This window comes from Pieris brassicae, chromosome 3, assembly GCF_905147105.1.
Source record: "Pieris brassicae chromosome 3, ilPieBrab1.1, whole genome shotgun sequence".
In the NCBI taxonomy this organism is placed as follows: Eukaryota; Metazoa; Arthropoda; class Insecta; order Lepidoptera; family Pieridae; genus Pieris; species Pieris brassicae.
In genome coordinates this window covers 13,233,733-13,251,904 of record NC_059667.1, presented here as the reverse complement: position 1 = coordinate 13,251,904, position 18,172 = coordinate 13,233,733, and the positions used below count along the sequence as shown (strand labels likewise).

Below are 18,172 nucleotides of genomic sequence, written 5' to 3'. Positions count from 1 at the left end.
CGACGGCATCCGGTGTACTCAACGAAAAGCAAGGGTAGGACGCAAAAAAAGACCGCATCCCGTCCCAATCCGCTGACTTGTAGTGCCACACACGGCGACAGCCCGCAAAGCTAGGCCGTAATGGGCGCGTGAGCGGCACAATGCACCACGCAATGATCTGATGAACCCAATGGCGGGTCAACAGAGACTTGGTAGGTCTCCGGATGTGAAGTCAGCAGAAGGTCCAACAAAGAAGGTTTATGACCATCCACATCTGGTATTCGCGTAATCGCAGGGACCATTTACGTCAAGTCGTAGGCTAAAGCAAAGTCGTGAAAGGATCTTCCCGCGTGATCGGTGGTTTCAGAGCCGAGCCAATCGGCATGGTTGGCGTTAAAATTGACACGTATCACGATTTCAGCGGTAGGAATCCTTTCGAGCAGGGAATCTGTAGCCATTTGGATGTGTTCAATGAGTCGGTCAGTTTCGGTATTTCCGCTATGGCACCTATACAGGCATGCGTAGAATCGCGGATGGTCATCGCAGTCTACGCGCAGCCAGAGGTTAGATAGGTCCCTTCCTTCAAGCGTCCCGAGGCGACGAGAACAGATATCCTCTCGGTCGTACGCGCAAACTCCAGCCCGCGGCACAAATGAATGTTCCAATTTGTACCCCGGGTAGGAGAGGTAAGAAGAGAGTTAATCAGCCGGGGAGGAAATCTGAGTCTCGGTAAGAAAGAGCAAGGCCGGCTTCGCAGTCTCTAATTGATAGTGGACAGCGTGGATGTTGGAGTTGAGCCCCCTAATATTTGTGAAGTCCACGGCGAGTGTGGATGGGGGTGCCTTTGTTGGATTGCTCCGTTTGCCCCGAGACCGATAATTTTTTTTTTTAAAGAGCGCAGAATTGCCCCCCCCCAGAATACGAAGGGCAGCCTGTGCGTCCACCACCGGGTGCCGAGTGTCCCGGTGGTGGACACCCAGAGGGGGATTCTCCACCGCAAGCGCGTGTGGTACCCCCCTGGGGTAGATTCTGTTTCTTCTGCACCTTCATATTTCTTGTAGAGGGGGGGGGGGATGGGCTCCGGGAATCTTTCTCACCGCACGAAACGCGAGTACAAGAAGGCGAACCTTTTGTATCACTTTACGCCGGTTTTCTGAATGACAGTGGTACTGCCCCGGTCGTGCCTGCCCGTTTGGCTGAAGCCAGGAGGCAACAGCATGGCACTCCCACTAGGAAGGGATTGACTGATTGCGCTGGTGAAATAACCTCTGTCACAGGTTATTTCACTAGTGGGCGATGGGGTCGTCACGTCCCGACGCCAGAAAACTGAAAACCAGGTTGTAGCGCCACTGGTTTTTTATGTATTTTGAGTAAGTATTTGTGAGTAATTTTGTATCTTTTTTGTCTAAATACAATATACGTGCTTACCTATACTATGTCCCTGGTGTTCCCTTAGCGTGTCCTTTTTGGAAAGCAGAGCGTGATTAACTTGCATCACTATCCAATCGAATAGAGCACCGTATAAGCATTTAGCCATTGCGTCTCGGGTTGCTATCGCTTCCGGCAGCCTGAAATTATAAAATAGTGTAAATTTTAACATCCAAATCACAAGATTTACTTCAAGTTCACCACATAATATATAATACATATCTACAGTATGTTCCAAATAAAAGACGTGAGTGGATGAAGGTGATATGTCAAATTTTCGGTTTTCGGTAGTGACATGTACAAATATAACCACTGCGCTTACTATTTTCGAATAAAGCGACCTTATTCTCCGTGAATGAATTATTGTGGACACAAATGTTACAAAAAATTTAAAAAAATCACTTCCAATTTTAGATTATACTTGTAATTTATTATAACTAATGCTTTTTTTTTCAAAATTGATCAGCCCACTGCAAATATATTCAGCTCTGGATATGTTGTGTTTATTCTGTAATATTTGCGAAGAATTCGAGTGAGAGGAGCCTGAATTTGAAAAATTCTGCCGATTTAGGGAATTAATAAGGGACAACAATCTAAATGTTCTGAAATAGCAGCTAGAGATCTTCGATCGTAGTAACATCATTTAAAATTTCCTAAGTGGCTGATGGTACGGGTGCCTATGAGAAAAACCTGAATGCAAGTTAAGCAAATGTTTGAATACTTCGATATAAGATCGCATATAATGGATTCCATATAATGCTATCATATTCAAGATAAAGTAATTTTCTCTTGCAAGGATGGATCAATTCTATGGACTCTAGTAATGTAGGAAGTTAAATATTGTACCTATAATTTATAACAAGTGTTTCTCCTGACGCTCTCGCCCTTTTGGACGTGAGTGCAGCCAATAATGTCTCCTGTTTCACTCGTAATAAAGACGATATCAGCGATACTACTTCAGGATTTCGCACGCCCACGGCCTCGTCGTGGTGGTATGATTTGCGTTGGGGTTGGAACTCAACATTACCTGAAAAGAGATAGATTAGAATTATTCCTCTACTACATTGCTATACTTATTATGAATAAATCTACAGTAAACAAAATTACGACGACATCGCTTAAAACAACATACGCGTTATATTGACCAAAATCAAAGGCCCCGGCGGGTAAAAGTATTAGATACTTAATAACGACGTCATCCGCTGATACACTATCGGTTTTTAGTAGTCTAGAGCAGTGGTGGGCAAATCTTTTTAATGGCGGGCCATAAAGTATAAGGAATTCTAGAGGAAGGCCAGAATTATAGAAAAAAATGCATTGTTGTTAAAGCTTTTAATTATAATATTATAAAAACAATACAAATATAATCTACTTTTCCTTCTCGACTGTCAAAACATAATTATAACGGGCCACATACTATCCATGCTGATAGACTCCCTTCGGGCCGGAATTCAAACTTTCGTACTTGGCCCTTCACTGGTCTAGAGGAATGCTTAAATAGTAGCCCCTAAGGCAGTTGAGGTCGGCCTATACAAAAGTTTACGTTTAGGTATATTTTTTTACAATATATTTAATTTATCTTTTAATATAGAAGGCTTCCATCGGGCCGCAAAAGCATGTGTCATCAAGATAACGACATAATACAGGAAACCTTATATTTAAGACGTTACATCGTTCATGTGTGTAAAATCCTAAAAGGATTACTGTATCGAGTCATCTATTGAGCTTATAACAAGTAGTTTTTATCAAATTACGTTAAATTACAAATCAGATTACGATGTTATTCGTGTTTTTTTTTATAGGACAGGGGGCAGGAGGCTCACCTGATGTTCAGTGATACCACCGCCCATGGACACTTAATGCCAGAGGGCTCGCGAGTACGTTGCCGGCCTTTTAAGAATTGGTACTCTTTATTCTTGAAGGACCCTTAGTCGAATTGGTTCGCAAAAACTTCAGTGGGCAGCTGGTTCCAAACTGCTTTAGAAAAGGTTAATTTGTGGAACGGCGGAATTTCGTATTCTGCCTCGACGTCCGATGATGAAACTCAGCTGCAGGTATTAATCCGAACAACTCCTCTGAACACTCTTCGCGGTAAATGCGGTAGAAGATGCAGTGACCCCACATCTCTACGTAATCGCCACGGGATCAAGCCGCTCGGAAAGGGATTGGTATGTATAGTCTTATAGTCCAATTTAACTGTATCTAATTTCAAGATCTTTAAGAGCAAGAATGCCTGAGAAATTAATGCTCTACAGAAATGTCCAACAATGTTATACACTATTTTGGTTTCCGAGATCGCACTTGGGACTTTTCGTTGTTATCATGACATTTATAGAGTACTAAGCTTCATACCGCTGCATTGGAAATAAAGAAGTTTAGACATCAAAGTAAATTACTGCCCAAATCAACAGGAATAGCTACGACAATTCGGCCATTACACAAGTTACTTCGAATTGTATAAATTACATACTGTGCCAGATACTTTCAACATGACACGTCCATTTATGACAAACCGGCGAACATTTTGGGCGGAAACCTAGGCATTTCACTTCCAGTTTTTTGTACATCTATGTTTATCAACATGTTCTAATTGTATAAATACCCAATTGAATGCGTTATTTACTAAACGACTAAAGATGATTATATAATTTTATTGTAGTCCTATTAAGGCTAAGTGTCTAGTAACTAGGCGCATGATTTTGAAACCTCGGTCTGTAAGTGCAAAGCTCAACATTAATGGATTTTCTATGTACGTTTCAGAACCCATCTAGAGAAAATGTTAGGGTACATTTTCTCTAGATGGAGACAGGAGATAAAACACTGCTTCAACATTTTATTGAAGAATCATAACTGCATTATTTATTTTAAAAAAACATACATATTATTAGGACACCGTTTTTAAATAAATAGAGAAAGTTTAGTTAATATGATCTAAAATTAGTAGAAAATTTATTAAAATTGTTTGGAATTTGTTTTGTTTTTCATTACGTTGTATAGTCTTTGGTTAACATAGATTTTACACATAGAAAGAAAACAATTTTTTACCGGATTAAAGCTATTTGTATCATTATAAACTTATAATTATTTACATAATTTTAAATTTAATACAAATAGCTTTAATCCGGTTAAAACATTGTTTTCTTTCATTACGTTTTGAAAATTTTCTTATTGTTTCGTACGTCCTAGTAATTTCTTACTAAAACCTATCATTTAAGTTTCTAAAGCGAACAATTAAACCTTTTAATATTAATCATTACGTATGTTACATAGGGGGCTTAATTTTTATGAAGGTGATCTAAAGCTTCATGTAAACACCAACATAAGAACACTACACAGATCTGACAGGACTATTAATATTTAGAAAATATTCTTAGTATAAAAAATTAAACACTTACCTAATAGTAATACAGCTGATAAAACCGCAAACAGCCTCCGCTGTTTATCCATCGTGAAGCCCACCATGTCCATAGATTGTTTTAACCGCGAGAACTCATACTGCTCATCCACCCCGGGCACCACACTACAACCAGTCCGCGACAAATAATTATATTTATCAACACTCAACAAATGCAACTGTTCCCTTTCCTGCTCCGAAGCACCAGCCAAAAGATAATAGAACACATGATAGTTCCTCTCATTCCGTCCTTGGCTACAAATCCTCGACTTCTCCAATAAATATTTCTGTACCACAGCACCGTGAACCATTCCATTTTCCTTGTAATTGACTTGAATAAATTTGCCGAATCGACTCGAGTTGTTATTGTGTGCGGTTTTCGCGTTACCAAACGCTTCGAGGACAGGCCCCGCGCTGAGAATCGTCTGCTCGACTCCACTTCCGTGAGAACCTTTTTGACTGAGCGCGGTTAAATGGTGGAGAAGAAAATTTGTACTCTCAGTTTTTCCGGAACCACTTTCACCACTAATCACAATACACTGATTTGTTCTTTCACGGAGCATACAGTGGTACGCGGCGTCCGCTACGGCGAATATGTGTGGAGGCAGACTGGACCCAATCCTCTTGTTCTGGTAGAGCTTCACGTACTTCGGATTGTATATCGGATAGAACTTAAACGGGTTGAGCGCTATCAATATAGAGCCCACATATGTGTATATGTATCCCGCTCCGAACCTCGCTCTCAAATTGTCCAAAAGAGTTTGCTCGTTCAGTTCTGGCAGTTGGCAAAGGTCTGGATACTCCCGGTCCTTCGGCTGGTAAAGGAACCTTTGGAAATAATCCTTTATTAGTTGCGGATCTACGGAGAAATTTTCCATCCATGGCTCGTCCGGTATCTTCTCGCGTAGGTAAAACCTGTAAAAAAAATATTTAATTAAATATGAGCAAGAAAATCAAAACATTAAATGTAAGGAGTTGTTTACTTTTCTGTCATTACTGGTTTAATTAAGGAATATTGCGCTCATGATTGTTGCGCGGCAAGTTTCAGTTCGAGTTTGATTGGCAGGATGGCTGTTATCATACGCGCCGACGCGGCAGGAAGAGTGACTCACAACCAACAATATCCCAGCCACTGTCGTAAGCCCTTCGTTTAAATCAAACTTCCGAATATACCACACAATATATGCATTAGCGAGAAGTCATTAGCATTGAACATCTTTACTCGCATTCTCATTGTACTTACGGACATATAAGGATATACTACGTTCACATGATTCATAGTAAAAACATTATAAAGACCTCGACTACAAATAGTTGTCCAATGACAGGATAATTTAATGAACCGGTAGATATCGAGAGCACTACAAGTTGCATAAATATGCAAATATGCATTTAAATAAAGAATACACTTCTGCAAACAAAAGTAACTTATTATTATTCGAATTTATTAAATTTAGTAGGAAATTATGACATTTAAACAGCTATTAATAGCTGTTGCTAGAATTGTTTATCGAATATTGGGTCGGATATTAAAGATATAACAATGATTGGCGAGCGTGACCGATACTATAAGCAAGCACATACCTGATATATATATTGTATGTAAATAAATACGTACACAAGGTTAAACCTACCTTGTAAATACCAGGGTAATTATGAAAACTTGTTACCACTAATTAAATTGTGGAGGTAAATATGTATATAATGCCAACTACTCAATACGAAATTATGCCATTTCTCGGCCGATGACTAATAGAACGATACATTTTTTGAAAGGAAGTTACAAATTTCCGATAAATTACCGAATGTCATTATATACACATTTGCTCACATGTCTCATATATTTATTTCATTGAAAAAAAGTGACTGGTTTTATTTTTTTGGTTTAAAGTATACCTTCGTGGCTTAAGGACCTAGATTCGATTCCCAGCGATTGGTTTAAATATATATGGATAAAATATCATTTGGCATAACACAATACCGTACTATTCTCTTTGTATAGAGGTAATATATTAATTAACCGATTATCAAATTAGCCGGATTATTTTTGTCCTTTCTTTATTTAAATAGCTACTTAATAAGAGCAAATTCGCATTTTAATACGACTTCTCTTGTATAAGTCGCAGCCTTGGCCGATAGACTAGAAACGTTCTAAATAATTTTCTATTACAATCGTTAAGTCTGCAACGTTTACTTTCCCATAAATATCTCAATAAATAAACGAAAATCTGGCTTCCATCCACACCTTTTTCGCGTCATATATCCAAAGATTTCATAAACAAAATGTTTATTCTAGATATTTTTGGATTCCTATAGTTTCAATGTCGATGAATACGTATCGTTTCTGAAATTCCGTTAATTGCAAAATTGTGCGGACAAAATAGTATAAGGTGTGAACATATATTTTCCCAATATGAATAAACATAATAGGATCATTTTATTTTACAAATTATTTTTCCCTAATGCGCATACTTATGTCAATGTATGTGTGCTATTCAGATTTTGATTGGATTCTTAATATTGTATATTTATGTCGAAAATAAAGAAAACGGAAAGACAAATGTATAAAGTTTAACAAATAAAACACAAAAATGCAACTTGAGAAATCTACTATAAACTATATTCAGTGGTAAAGTAATTACAATCTTACACCTTATTTTTGGCGGATAGCGAAATGAACGGAATTCTACCGTATTACTAATATTATCTAAATCCATCTCTCTATTTGTCTGGAAAAGTGGTGCTAATGAATCACTAAAGAGATTTTGATATACGAGAGTAATGATCAACTCGAATCTAAATCATTTAAACTTAGGAAGTTAGTAATTTTTATGTTTTCGTAATTGTTAAATAAGATGCAATATTTATAATGATTAAATTGAAGTAGGAAGTTCCACAATATGTAACTGTAATTTAATGCTTTAGATAAATTACAATCGTTTTAAATGCAGATTAAGATTATTTTACAGACTGCCTATTTACATGTAAAAAAATTGATAATAAAACGTAATAAATATATGTTTTATAAAAAGTATTACAAAATAGCTTTTTTGATGAACTTCATATTTGTCGACTTGAGAGTGAGAAATCAGTGAATTAACACTGATTTCTCATAGAATATTTATAAACCAAAATATGTTGTAAATACAATGCTTACTTCACGAGCCTTGTAAATAAAAACTTAACAAAGTAAACAACTGCTTGAAGGTGTGAAGCAGTTGTATGTTATAGGGGATTGTTATTGTTTCTTTAATACCATTAAATTTAAATTCCAAATTATATGTAATATTTGTATTTACTTTGTGCTATTGAAGATGTACACTTACACATATGTCTTTTCCTAAACATGAGACATAATGCAGGGAATCAAAGCCAACCAACCTGTAATACTGTCCTGTGTTGTTATTAGGCCAGAGCATCATGACAGCGACGGGTGACTCATTAGACCCCAGCCGTCTCTCCTTGCATTCGCCACTAACCACATCTCCCACCACCTATCATTTAAAAAAAATGCTGTTTTATTGGATGTAATCATATCACATCCCCATTGACATATCAACATGTTATGTATTAATATTATATTTTATGATATTACAAAAAACCTGAATGACTGAATCACCTAACAATAATGGATTAAGAATGAACTTTGGTTAATATAATGTTTCAACGTTACCGCAATCTCGGAATACTTAGTGACGCGGACGCAAAAGTTATCCATGATAAATATCATCTGTGACTAATCTAGTGTGTCTAGTAATCATTATCATACAGCTTAATTATATTTTTCATTAAATGACAAATGTTTGAGTATCAGTATCATATGTTTTTATAACTACATAAACATGTACATGTATATATGAATTAGCATATCTGACTAAATAAATTAATTTGAATAAAATAAAGCACACTAAATTATAATTTAAACAAAAAGTTGTAGTGAAACTAAATATCATTTCATTTGAAAACTTAAAATCATATGCCAAATATCTCTAAAACAGCCATTATAAAGATAACATAATCAGTTGATTACACTTAAATAATCAATCTAATCACAGCTTAATAGCTAATAAAATGCATCATACCTCTGCAAGTTCATAGGGGCCACCCGCACCATCATTTAAATTGAGCTTATCAGCTATACAACAAACAATTTCTTCAGAGCTTGTTTGCTTTGAGGCTTCAACAGAGAGTGCCTCATATTGAGCAGATAACGCTCCTACAAACACCTGTGAATGAGTTTGTAATTGTATTGTTTACTTGACACAGTTTTTTAGACTGATTTGGAGGTGAACAAAGATGTGGTTTCGTTTATTTATACCAGACTGGCTTTGCACTAGTGGACTTAGTAAATAAAAAACTTATGTTAGTTGTTTAGTTAATTAAATCAGGATTAGTAGAAAATTCAGTCTGAGAGTTTTTCAATCAAAGAAATAATAATTTCCAGGTATCAAAGTTTTAAATTTGTCAATTATGAGATGTTAGATCTCAGAATCAGAGTAGCTTTGCTTTGTTCCTTTATACATTAATACTAGGTTTGTCACATTCTTATCACTTAAAATCAAAGGTCTTAAATTATAATAGGATTATGGCTAGGGAGGTCAGGTATTTACTTAATAAGACTAAACTATGGTTCACGCTGTAGACTATTTAATATGAATTTTCACTATTAAAGTAATTACACAGACATTTTAAGTCATGTTTTAGAAATAAAATTAAGTATACATTTATAATATTAGATTTACAAAGAAAAACATAAAACATAAGGAAAAAATTTATTGTTGTATACCAAGTATTATGATAGTTAACTAGGAAAAATGGTTAACTGAGGTAAGTGCGAAATGACATGCAGAATGCCATGGAATACTTTAATAATTCATCTAAAAATTCTTTTTAATATCATAAATTAGAAACAACAATGAGAGTATAGTCAAAGGTCAATCTAAATTGTGATATCAGTAAATGTTCATTTAGATATAGGGCCTTAAAGAACATGTTGACAACAATTCTTAAATACATTTCACAGATAACAAAATAGTCTAGTAATATTATGGTATTAATTAAAATTCGTTACTGACCTGCACAATATACCTATGATTTTCAGAAAGAGCCATTCTGCTTCATGGTACAATTTGCATTTGTTATGAATTGTGAGCACTTTTCATCTCATTTTGTTGCCATTTATTTTATTTACTTTTTGCATTGCTTTTAAAACAAAGACAATTTAATTTGTGACAATAAAATTCTATAAATATTTTTGTTGAAACTGTCCAAGTATAAGTTATCTTGATCAATTAAATAATTGTTGGTAGACTGCTGGTGTTTAATTGAAACAATTTTGTTTCATGTTAATCAACACTGGGCAAATGTATATCTTTTTTACTTTTCTAATTATAGTTGTTCTTTTTGACAAATACAGATGTTTGTTGTTTTGAAATAGGTCGGGGATCGTTCTAATGTTAGGAGAAATCTCAGATGTGGGTCACATGCTGGTCGTATAAAATCATCCAGGTTGCCTCTTCATGCGTAAAATCTTGGAATTACCCCCGGAGTTTATATTTCTACAACCGAGGCTTTACAAGTTCGTTTATAAAATAAAACTTCTAAACAATAGCACTATTTATACGAAATAGAAAAGCTTTCGGTATCTGCAACAACCTGTTATTCGTCATACACAACTCTCGTTAAGGCACCACGTAATCGCACCTTCGCTACAATTACGTTATTGAAAACATACAAACGCACTTAATTCACTAATAACACGCGAACAAACATTGTTTCAACTTATTCTAATAAATTATCGTTCTAATGAAATCGAACCACCATTTTTATTTGTGTGTAAAATTGAATTGAATGGTGTATTCGTGTATCTATAAAGAATACAGTTAAAACTTAGAGGCATTATCTTTTTTAAGGAAACTAACCTACATTCTGTCATCTGTATTTAGTAGGATAATAGTACACATAGACAAGAGCTCGTACTTTTCCTACAGACCGAGCGAAGGTGTTTATTTTGATTACAGACTAACCATGAACGTGATCGACTCTTTTGTCTATAAAAATAATATTAGGTTCGGGAAAAAGTATTTTCGCAGTATATATGAACTTGTCATAAAATCTCTGGCTTATATACAATTTGTATCTGGCTGGTTTTGGTATCATTAAAAGTTTAAATTTAAAAGAAAAATTCCAAATTTTAAATTAGGAAAATGTGTCATTTTTATTTATTTTTCGTACTGTCAAGATGAATGAGAATTATTAGAAATGAAGAAATTCGATACATTTAAAAAAAAATCTACAAAGAAGGTAAAACTGCAACGCAAGCCCCCAAAATTACAAAGTTTATGGACCTAGTGCTTCTACTCTCACAGACAGAGGTCGTGGACAAAGGCCGGTCAGGCTTCACAGACTGTGGCGAAACCCGGGTAAACTCGCAACAAGGTGATGCTGTGTGTGTGGTGGGATTGGAAGGACATTATTCATTATGAGCTGTTACCACCTGGCAGGACCATCGATTCTGAACACTACTGCGAACAACTGATGAGATTAAAGCAAGAAGTTGACCACGCACGCTGAAAAGCACGCGAAACGTCGGGAAAAAAATTAAAATTTAGAATGATGTCAATAATTATAAGTTTTTCATAATAATACATAGCTTTAATCCGTTCAAAAAGTGTTTTTCTTAATGTGTAAAAGCTATTTTAACAAAAGACAATACTTAAAGCAAGAAGTTGAGGGAAATCAGCCGGATTTAATCAATAGAAGGGGTGTGGTTTTTTATCATGATAACGCTAGACCTCACACATCTTTAGGTTGGAGGTGTTAATGCATCCGCAGTATAATCCTAACCTTGCACCTTCAGATTGCCACCTGTTTCGGTCTCTTCAGAATTCTTTAGGCAGTGTCAGATTAACATCACGAGAGGACTGCCAAAACCAATTGTCGCCGTATTTTGATCAGAAGCCCCAAAATTTTTATAGCTATGGGATGGAGGGACATGCCCTACCTACAAGATGGATGGAAAAGTTATCGAACAAAATGGTACCTACATACTTTAGTTAAATGTAAATAAACTACATATATTAAAAAAATGTTGTGAATTTTCTTAAAAAATGCGAAGAAATTTTTTCCCCAACCTATTAAAAAGGGGGCACCAACTAACGCCAAAGAATCTTATTTTGTGGGTCAATCAATCAATATTACTTATATAATAAATACTAGAAAATTGCTAACTTTTAAATTCGCACCATATAGTTAGGATTTCCTCTGCTCATCCTATTTATTAATCACGTTGTCTAATACATTTTTTTTATTGTTCTTATTTTATGTTACTTTGCATAAAATACTCATCATCATCATATATCATATATATATGCATCTGTCATTGTATGGCTTAATTATTGACCTTTGTAAACGGAGTTAAGACGATGATTATTTTACAGAAGCCACTGCAACTTAGGAACTTAATCGTTATTCACTAGTCTGTTGCCGTTCGTCATTTAAAATTCCCGCGCATACCGCATTTACCAAAATTAAATTATTAGGTATTGCTGTCTCTAGAGTCTAGACTTAATATCTTCTTCATTAAAATAAAATTACTGTTCATATACGCAGAAGACGTGTAATGTGTTACTTTTATTACTTTAACTGCTACTCTTTACTTTTTAACTGGTAAAACTTTAAAACCCATGTAAATCGTCGTGATATTTTTATTATACTAGACTTCAGTATCATAAATAATACCAAAGTATGAATTGAAATAAATATAAATGATTTATATATTTATTTAAAATTTGCTTCTTCAATAAAACAAGTTAAATATTGTAGAATAATTTCTATTGTACAAATTGATTTCAGTGAATTATATAAATTTTACATTGACTATTGTATCTTTGAGTGCTTGTCCTGTAATACTCATAGAGAGCCACATTGTATACCTCACTGCTACTATAGGTAGTAAAAGATTAAGTTATACAAAATATTTAAATTCATACTTATTCGTAATTACATAATAATCAGTACTTTATAGTCCTTAAATAATAAATATATTAAGTTTTCACCGTACATAAGAACGCTAGGTGCACGTATAACAAGTAGTAGATCCATAATAATAACAAAGTATTACCGTCTAAAGGGGCATTAAATGAGATTTGATTTGAGAGGTCACCACGAAAGTGCATTGACTGTCGTGATCAGCTAAATAAAAATAGTAACATTGAGTAATTTACTGTTAACTCTTTAGGCACATAATTATTTATCTTTTTTATACCTTACGTTAAAAAAATAATTATGATGACTGTTTCATTGTACGTGTGTTTATTTCGATATGCTATTCGCAAGCATAATGAGCGAAAATAATAAAATAATGTTACCACTGTTACAGAGTTTCTAAACTACTACAATTTTTTTATAAATAATATCAACTTTTAGTTTACTTATACACTATAAAATAACTATATTAATAAATTCTTGTTAAGTAACGTTATTTGGCACATTTTTTTGGTCACGTCTCTACATATATAGTCCACAAAACTTCTTTTCAACCAGCGCATTTTAAAATTACTATATTGGTCGTCTTCTAGGCATATGAGCAGCACGCTTAGCAGCCGCTGCGGCGGCAGCCCGTCTTGCGTGTACGCGTCCGTGTTTCGCGAGGTGATCCGAACGTGCAAATCTCTTACCGCATTCACTGCACCTGTAGGGCTTGTCTCCCGAATGGCTTCGTCGATGCCGGGCGAGTTCGTCCGATCGAGCGAAACGCCAACTGCACCCACCCCAAGTGCACTTGTAAGGCTTCTCACCACTGTGTCTCCGCAAATGTGCCCGAACGTGAGACGCTTTTGCGTATAACTTTCCACACTCCTCCACCGGGCATCTAAACGCTCCTAAGTTAGGGTAAAATGTGGGCTCACCCCATGTCTGTACTTTATTCTCTACGGACGTTTCACTCTTTTCACTTGGACTAATTTCTTGCAAATCAGCCAACTCCAGCGTTTGGGGATAGGTCCTGTCGAGATCGATACCCAACACAGAAAGACCAACGTCACAGGCATCTGTCGAATTTGTAGCACATGGTTGCTCATCACACGATTTATCACTGCTTAATTCATCAAACAGATAGTCATCTAAATTAATATTCTTATCTAAGTCCGCAAAATCGAATAGGACGGAAGAGCTCTCTTCGATGCAGTTGTTCCTGTTAGTATCATTAAAATCACTCACAAAAGCGTCGCAATGGAAATCGAAATCATTGAACTGCCACTCGTCAACTTCGGCACTAACGGACGCCGGAAGTTCGAAATTAATGAGGCTTTCAGCCGGCGAATACTCGAACAGGAGTTGATCACTGAGTACGGGGTCATCGAAAAGCGATCCACAGTCCTCCCGATACATTTTTAGTCTGGAATTAAATAAAACATAATATTAAAAAAAGCAAAACGTATAAGTATAAAATTATTCATATAGGCATGCTTACAATTTGCGTTACGTCCAGCGGCGATTCAATCATAGAAATCGTTAGTTGTTGAGGCGGAAATGACAGGATGAGCTGTTGACCGGCGCGTACGACGCGTGTTGTGGATCGAGTGAGCGTGGTCGGGTTCGCCGGACACCACTGCGGACGCACGATAACACTGATCGCGATAATCGCCAACAACGTTTACGCACTACGAAAAATTGCCATTAAACAAACAAATTACAAAGGCACAACCTGATCGATTACATGGCTTGCACACGTTGCACTAAGGTTTTTTTTTGTTTTATTCCACTGCGCATTATAATAAACAAGCTCTAAAGACAAATGGATAATGTATGCAAAATATAATCAATTAACAAGCTGTTTATATGAACATTACGATAGTAGGATCATTCACTTTCTCGGCTCTTATCATGTTTGACTGACCTACCCGAAAGTTCTTTTACCTATGATAGTAAAATTAAATAATAATAATATTGTAACTAGTTGATGTGTTTTCTAATTAAAGCCATTTTTGTTAAAAACAAGACATACATATCATTATTAATACCAATGCATTAAATTATTACGAACTTATTTAAGACAAAATCGCGTGACGAAGTTCTAAGTTTGATCCTATTCCAAAATTTAAATTTGAAACCACGAAAGCAAACTCCACGAACAACCCACGAAATCATTTTTTTTAAATTGGTGATAGATTGCACAAGAGATTTAAAAGCTTAAGTATGAATTAAGCTAATTACACTCTTCTCCTTTATTGGAAATCGATTAAAAATGATTTGTAAATAAATAAAACTTGTCACCGAGGCAAATACGACTGGAAAGAATTGTTTAAACTGTCTTGAAATTTATTTACCTAATTAGTAATATACCTTTTTTTATATTATAATCGTAATTTTTTCATGAGTATTTTAAAAAAGCACCGAAGACTTGGCACAGACATGGAAATAAGTTCAACATGTCTTCTTTAAGTTCATTTTACTTAATGTATTTCACTGTTAACTACTATTTTTTCCTCACACTCTCTTTCTGAGCAACCCGATTCGCTTCCGCATAAACTCACAAAGATGAGTTATTTTTATATCTATATATACTTGCTAGCTATTAAACAATTGCAACATTCTAAGATCACAGCTAGATTATATTTATTGCCTTTCAAAGAATACATAAATATTACTTTATAATAAAACAATTAAACCTACGCCATCAGAAATAGCAGAGCGGAATCGACACTATATTTGCAATGTTGTTTCCCCTGATAATGATAAAATTCTTCGGAAGACTGGTAAATTTTTATCAATTGTATTATAAAAAATTCATATGCGTTTTTAGTAATAGCCATTGGTTTCGTTTAAAACAAGTTTCTTCATATTTCTTAGAAGTTCAAAAACATGCTGATATTAACTTGTCATAAAAACAAAAACATTTCTAGCAAAAAGATGTTCAAATTTATTGAAAAATGTTGTGTGTGTTTCATAGAAGGTAATATAAATGTGTGTAAATGTAAATGTAATAAAAGTGTTTAAAATGAGTAAGAATTTGAAATTTAATTCAACTTTATCAAATTTACAATTATTCGTTGATGAGATGCTGGTTTTCATAATTATCCTTATGATATATAGATATCATCCAGTCTAACGAATTAGTTATACGTCTGGTGAACAAATGATTATCAAAATTTTATAGTCATAATTTAATAGTATTTAAAATGGCCTATATTTGTATTTGATTGATTAATAAAACAGATAAATATTTTTTGAATTTTCGTGAAACAATACAACTCGCATACTAAATACAGTTAAAAGAGTAGTTGAACTAAAATTATATATATACAAAGACCAATTCCGGCGTCGCGCGGTTGGACGATTTGTTGCATTCTAATGGTGAAATAATTTTTAATATCAGCCCAGTAGTTCTGTGCTGTACGTAGAAACACACAAAAATACAAATATTTATTTTCTACGATACGAAGATTTATATTGACATATAGTTTTAAGATCATATTTATATCAATATAAGTCGCATGAAATTAAAATAAATAATAATATATGTATATCATTTAGGTATAGGATTTCAGTGCTAGATTTCCTGGCGACGGTGGCTGGTACCGCCAACATCTGTTTTTAAGCGTGTCCGAATCAAATTACAGTATTTATCACTTTAAAAGTTTATCTAAATGTGTATTATCTTAATGTAAAACATAGTTTCGGCTCTATTTATATTTGTTATTTGCATTATTTATATAAAAATACTGCTTATGATTGTACAAAAAAAATCGTACATGCTAAGTTCTTAATTTTATACTAATAGAATCAAAGATAATCAAACAAATATCACATATGTATCTTAGATATCTAGCAAATTATAAGAATAACGAATTAAGAATATCTGATATCAATTATATCGCATACAATTTAGATAATCATGATAAGGACATGGAAAACATAATATATTGCTCTTTGCAGACGTAATTCAAATTATAATATAACAATAATAAATCGTAAATATATTATATTATAATTGCTTTATTTATTAAAATCAAATCAAATCAAATCCACGTATTTTTTCTTCGTATGTGCTACATATGATAAAGACCAACCTCGTGCGGCAACTGACATGTCTTTTTCTGACTACTGACCTTAAAGAATGTCCAGAGGGTTGTGACGTCACTTGATTATTATTATTAATAAATTCATATTTGATTGGCTATACATAAAAAACCGATAGGGTGAATTTAAGTAAAGAAGTACAGCTCACTCTCGAGCTTTGTGGCATAAACTTCTCCGGGTTTAACAATTTAAATCGGAAAAGTTAAATCATTATTTTATAACAAAAGCAATGTAAAATATTCTTTAGAATTCAAAAGAAGTTCATCTACTGTAGCTCAAGAAGCAGTCGAGACTATCGGAATATGAATTTGATTAAGTTTTAAAAGCTGTAAGAGTATCGGCTTACTATGTGGATATTAATATAGAATAAGTATTTAAGGTAAAAAGTGTTTTAAGTTTCATTAACAATTTTCAGAAACATGAAAAACATAGACTTTTTGCATAAATAAGACATGATCTTTGTAACGTCAGTATCAGCGACAGATAATGTAGCATTCATTAGGTTAACAAAGTAAAAGAACTTTTAGTCCATTTTAGACAGTTCAGTAATTTACCCCGTACAGTGCGAAAGAACAAGTGGTTATGGTTATTAAACATATAAAACAAAATGATTGCTGTCGAACTATAATGACCTATGACGTATGACAGTATTATTGACATAATAATAAAGGTAGCACTGCGACCTCAAATAGTTTGACTTAATACGGTCCGGGACCGCACAGACTATCGTATAAGTAATTGTATTATTAAACATTCAATAAATTATGTTTCTAATGTAGACAACGATGAAATAATGACATTCCAATGTATATTTGATCCATGTTTCTTAAGTATGTTTAAGAAATAAATATACGTATGCTTAAGAAATAAATATATTTTCCATTCTTGAAGGGTTCAATTAAATTATAACATTCCAATAGTAATTACGGTATATCTTCCACTTATACGTAACTGCCGTATATGTACGTAACAAGCACAGCTCATAATAGCGATAACATTCGGAGGCTGGCAGTGCCAGCGTCTGGTGGGACCCGCTCTATTGTAATCATGTTTTTCCGATACATAAGTACTCATGGAAAATAACTTCGCGATTACTGTAAACTTTGTATATTTCAATGTACAGTAATTAGTGCTCGGCCCTCGGCTCTTTTAATCCGTGTGGGATGTTCTGTAGAATAAATGTATTTATTTAATATGTGATATTTAATGTTCCCGATCTTTTGCATAAAATCTGTCACCTATTATTTTTTTACAATCATTAAAAACCTGGAAAAATATTACAATTTGGAC

The 18,172-nt window shown here is 34.4% G+C and overlaps 2 protein-coding genes across 7 annotated transcripts in view; both read right to left on the bottom strand.

Annotated features, from left to right (window-relative positions):
• The window catches only part of LOC123707593 (unconventional myosin-IXa-like), a 33,273-nt gene extending 22,616 nt beyond the window's left edge, over positions 1 to 10,657 (bottom strand). For 5 of the 6 annotated variants that reach the window (XM_045657769.1, XM_045657772.1, XM_045657770.1 and 2 more), the window contains exons 1-6: positions 9,877 to 10,657; positions 8,884 to 9,027; positions 8,183 to 8,295; positions 4,803 to 5,716; positions 2,254 to 2,434; positions 1,408 to 1,547 (exon numbers count right to left, since the gene is read on the bottom strand). In XM_045657769.1, coding sequence (XP_045513725.1) covers positions 1,408 to 1,547; positions 2,254 to 2,434; positions 4,803 to 5,716; positions 8,183 to 8,295; positions 8,884 to 9,027; positions 9,877 to 9,912 — 1,528 coding nt within the window. In that variant the 5' untranslated portion in view covers positions 9,913 to 10,657. Of the gene's footprint in view, positions 1 to 1,407; positions 1,548 to 2,253; positions 2,435 to 4,802; positions 5,717 to 5,784; positions 5,850 to 8,182; positions 8,296 to 8,883; positions 9,028 to 9,876 lie in introns of those variants that run through there. The other variant, XM_045657774.1, reaches the window with a different exon arrangement.
• A 1,989-nt stretch (positions 10,658 to 12,646) lies between these two features.
• On the bottom strand, positions 12,647 to 14,381 carry LOC123707070 (early growth response protein 1-like). Its single transcript, XM_045656848.1, has 2 exons — positions 14,274 to 14,381; positions 12,647 to 14,198 (listed from the first exon to the last, which is right to left on the bottom strand). The coding sequence occupies exon 2, from the start codon at positions 14,189 to 14,191 to the stop codon at positions 13,361 to 13,363; it is 831 nt and encodes a 276-aa protein (XP_045512804.1). The 5' UTR covers positions 14,192 to 14,198; positions 14,274 to 14,381; the 3' UTR covers positions 12,647 to 13,360.
• Between the last annotated feature and the right edge of the window lie 3,791 nt (positions 14,382 to 18,172).

Excerpts from the sequence above, each read along its gene's own strand:
- LOC123707070 (XM_045656848.1), bottom strand. The coding sequence starts at position 14,191 with ATGTATCGGGAGGACTGTGGATCGCTTTTCGATGACCCCGTACTCAGT.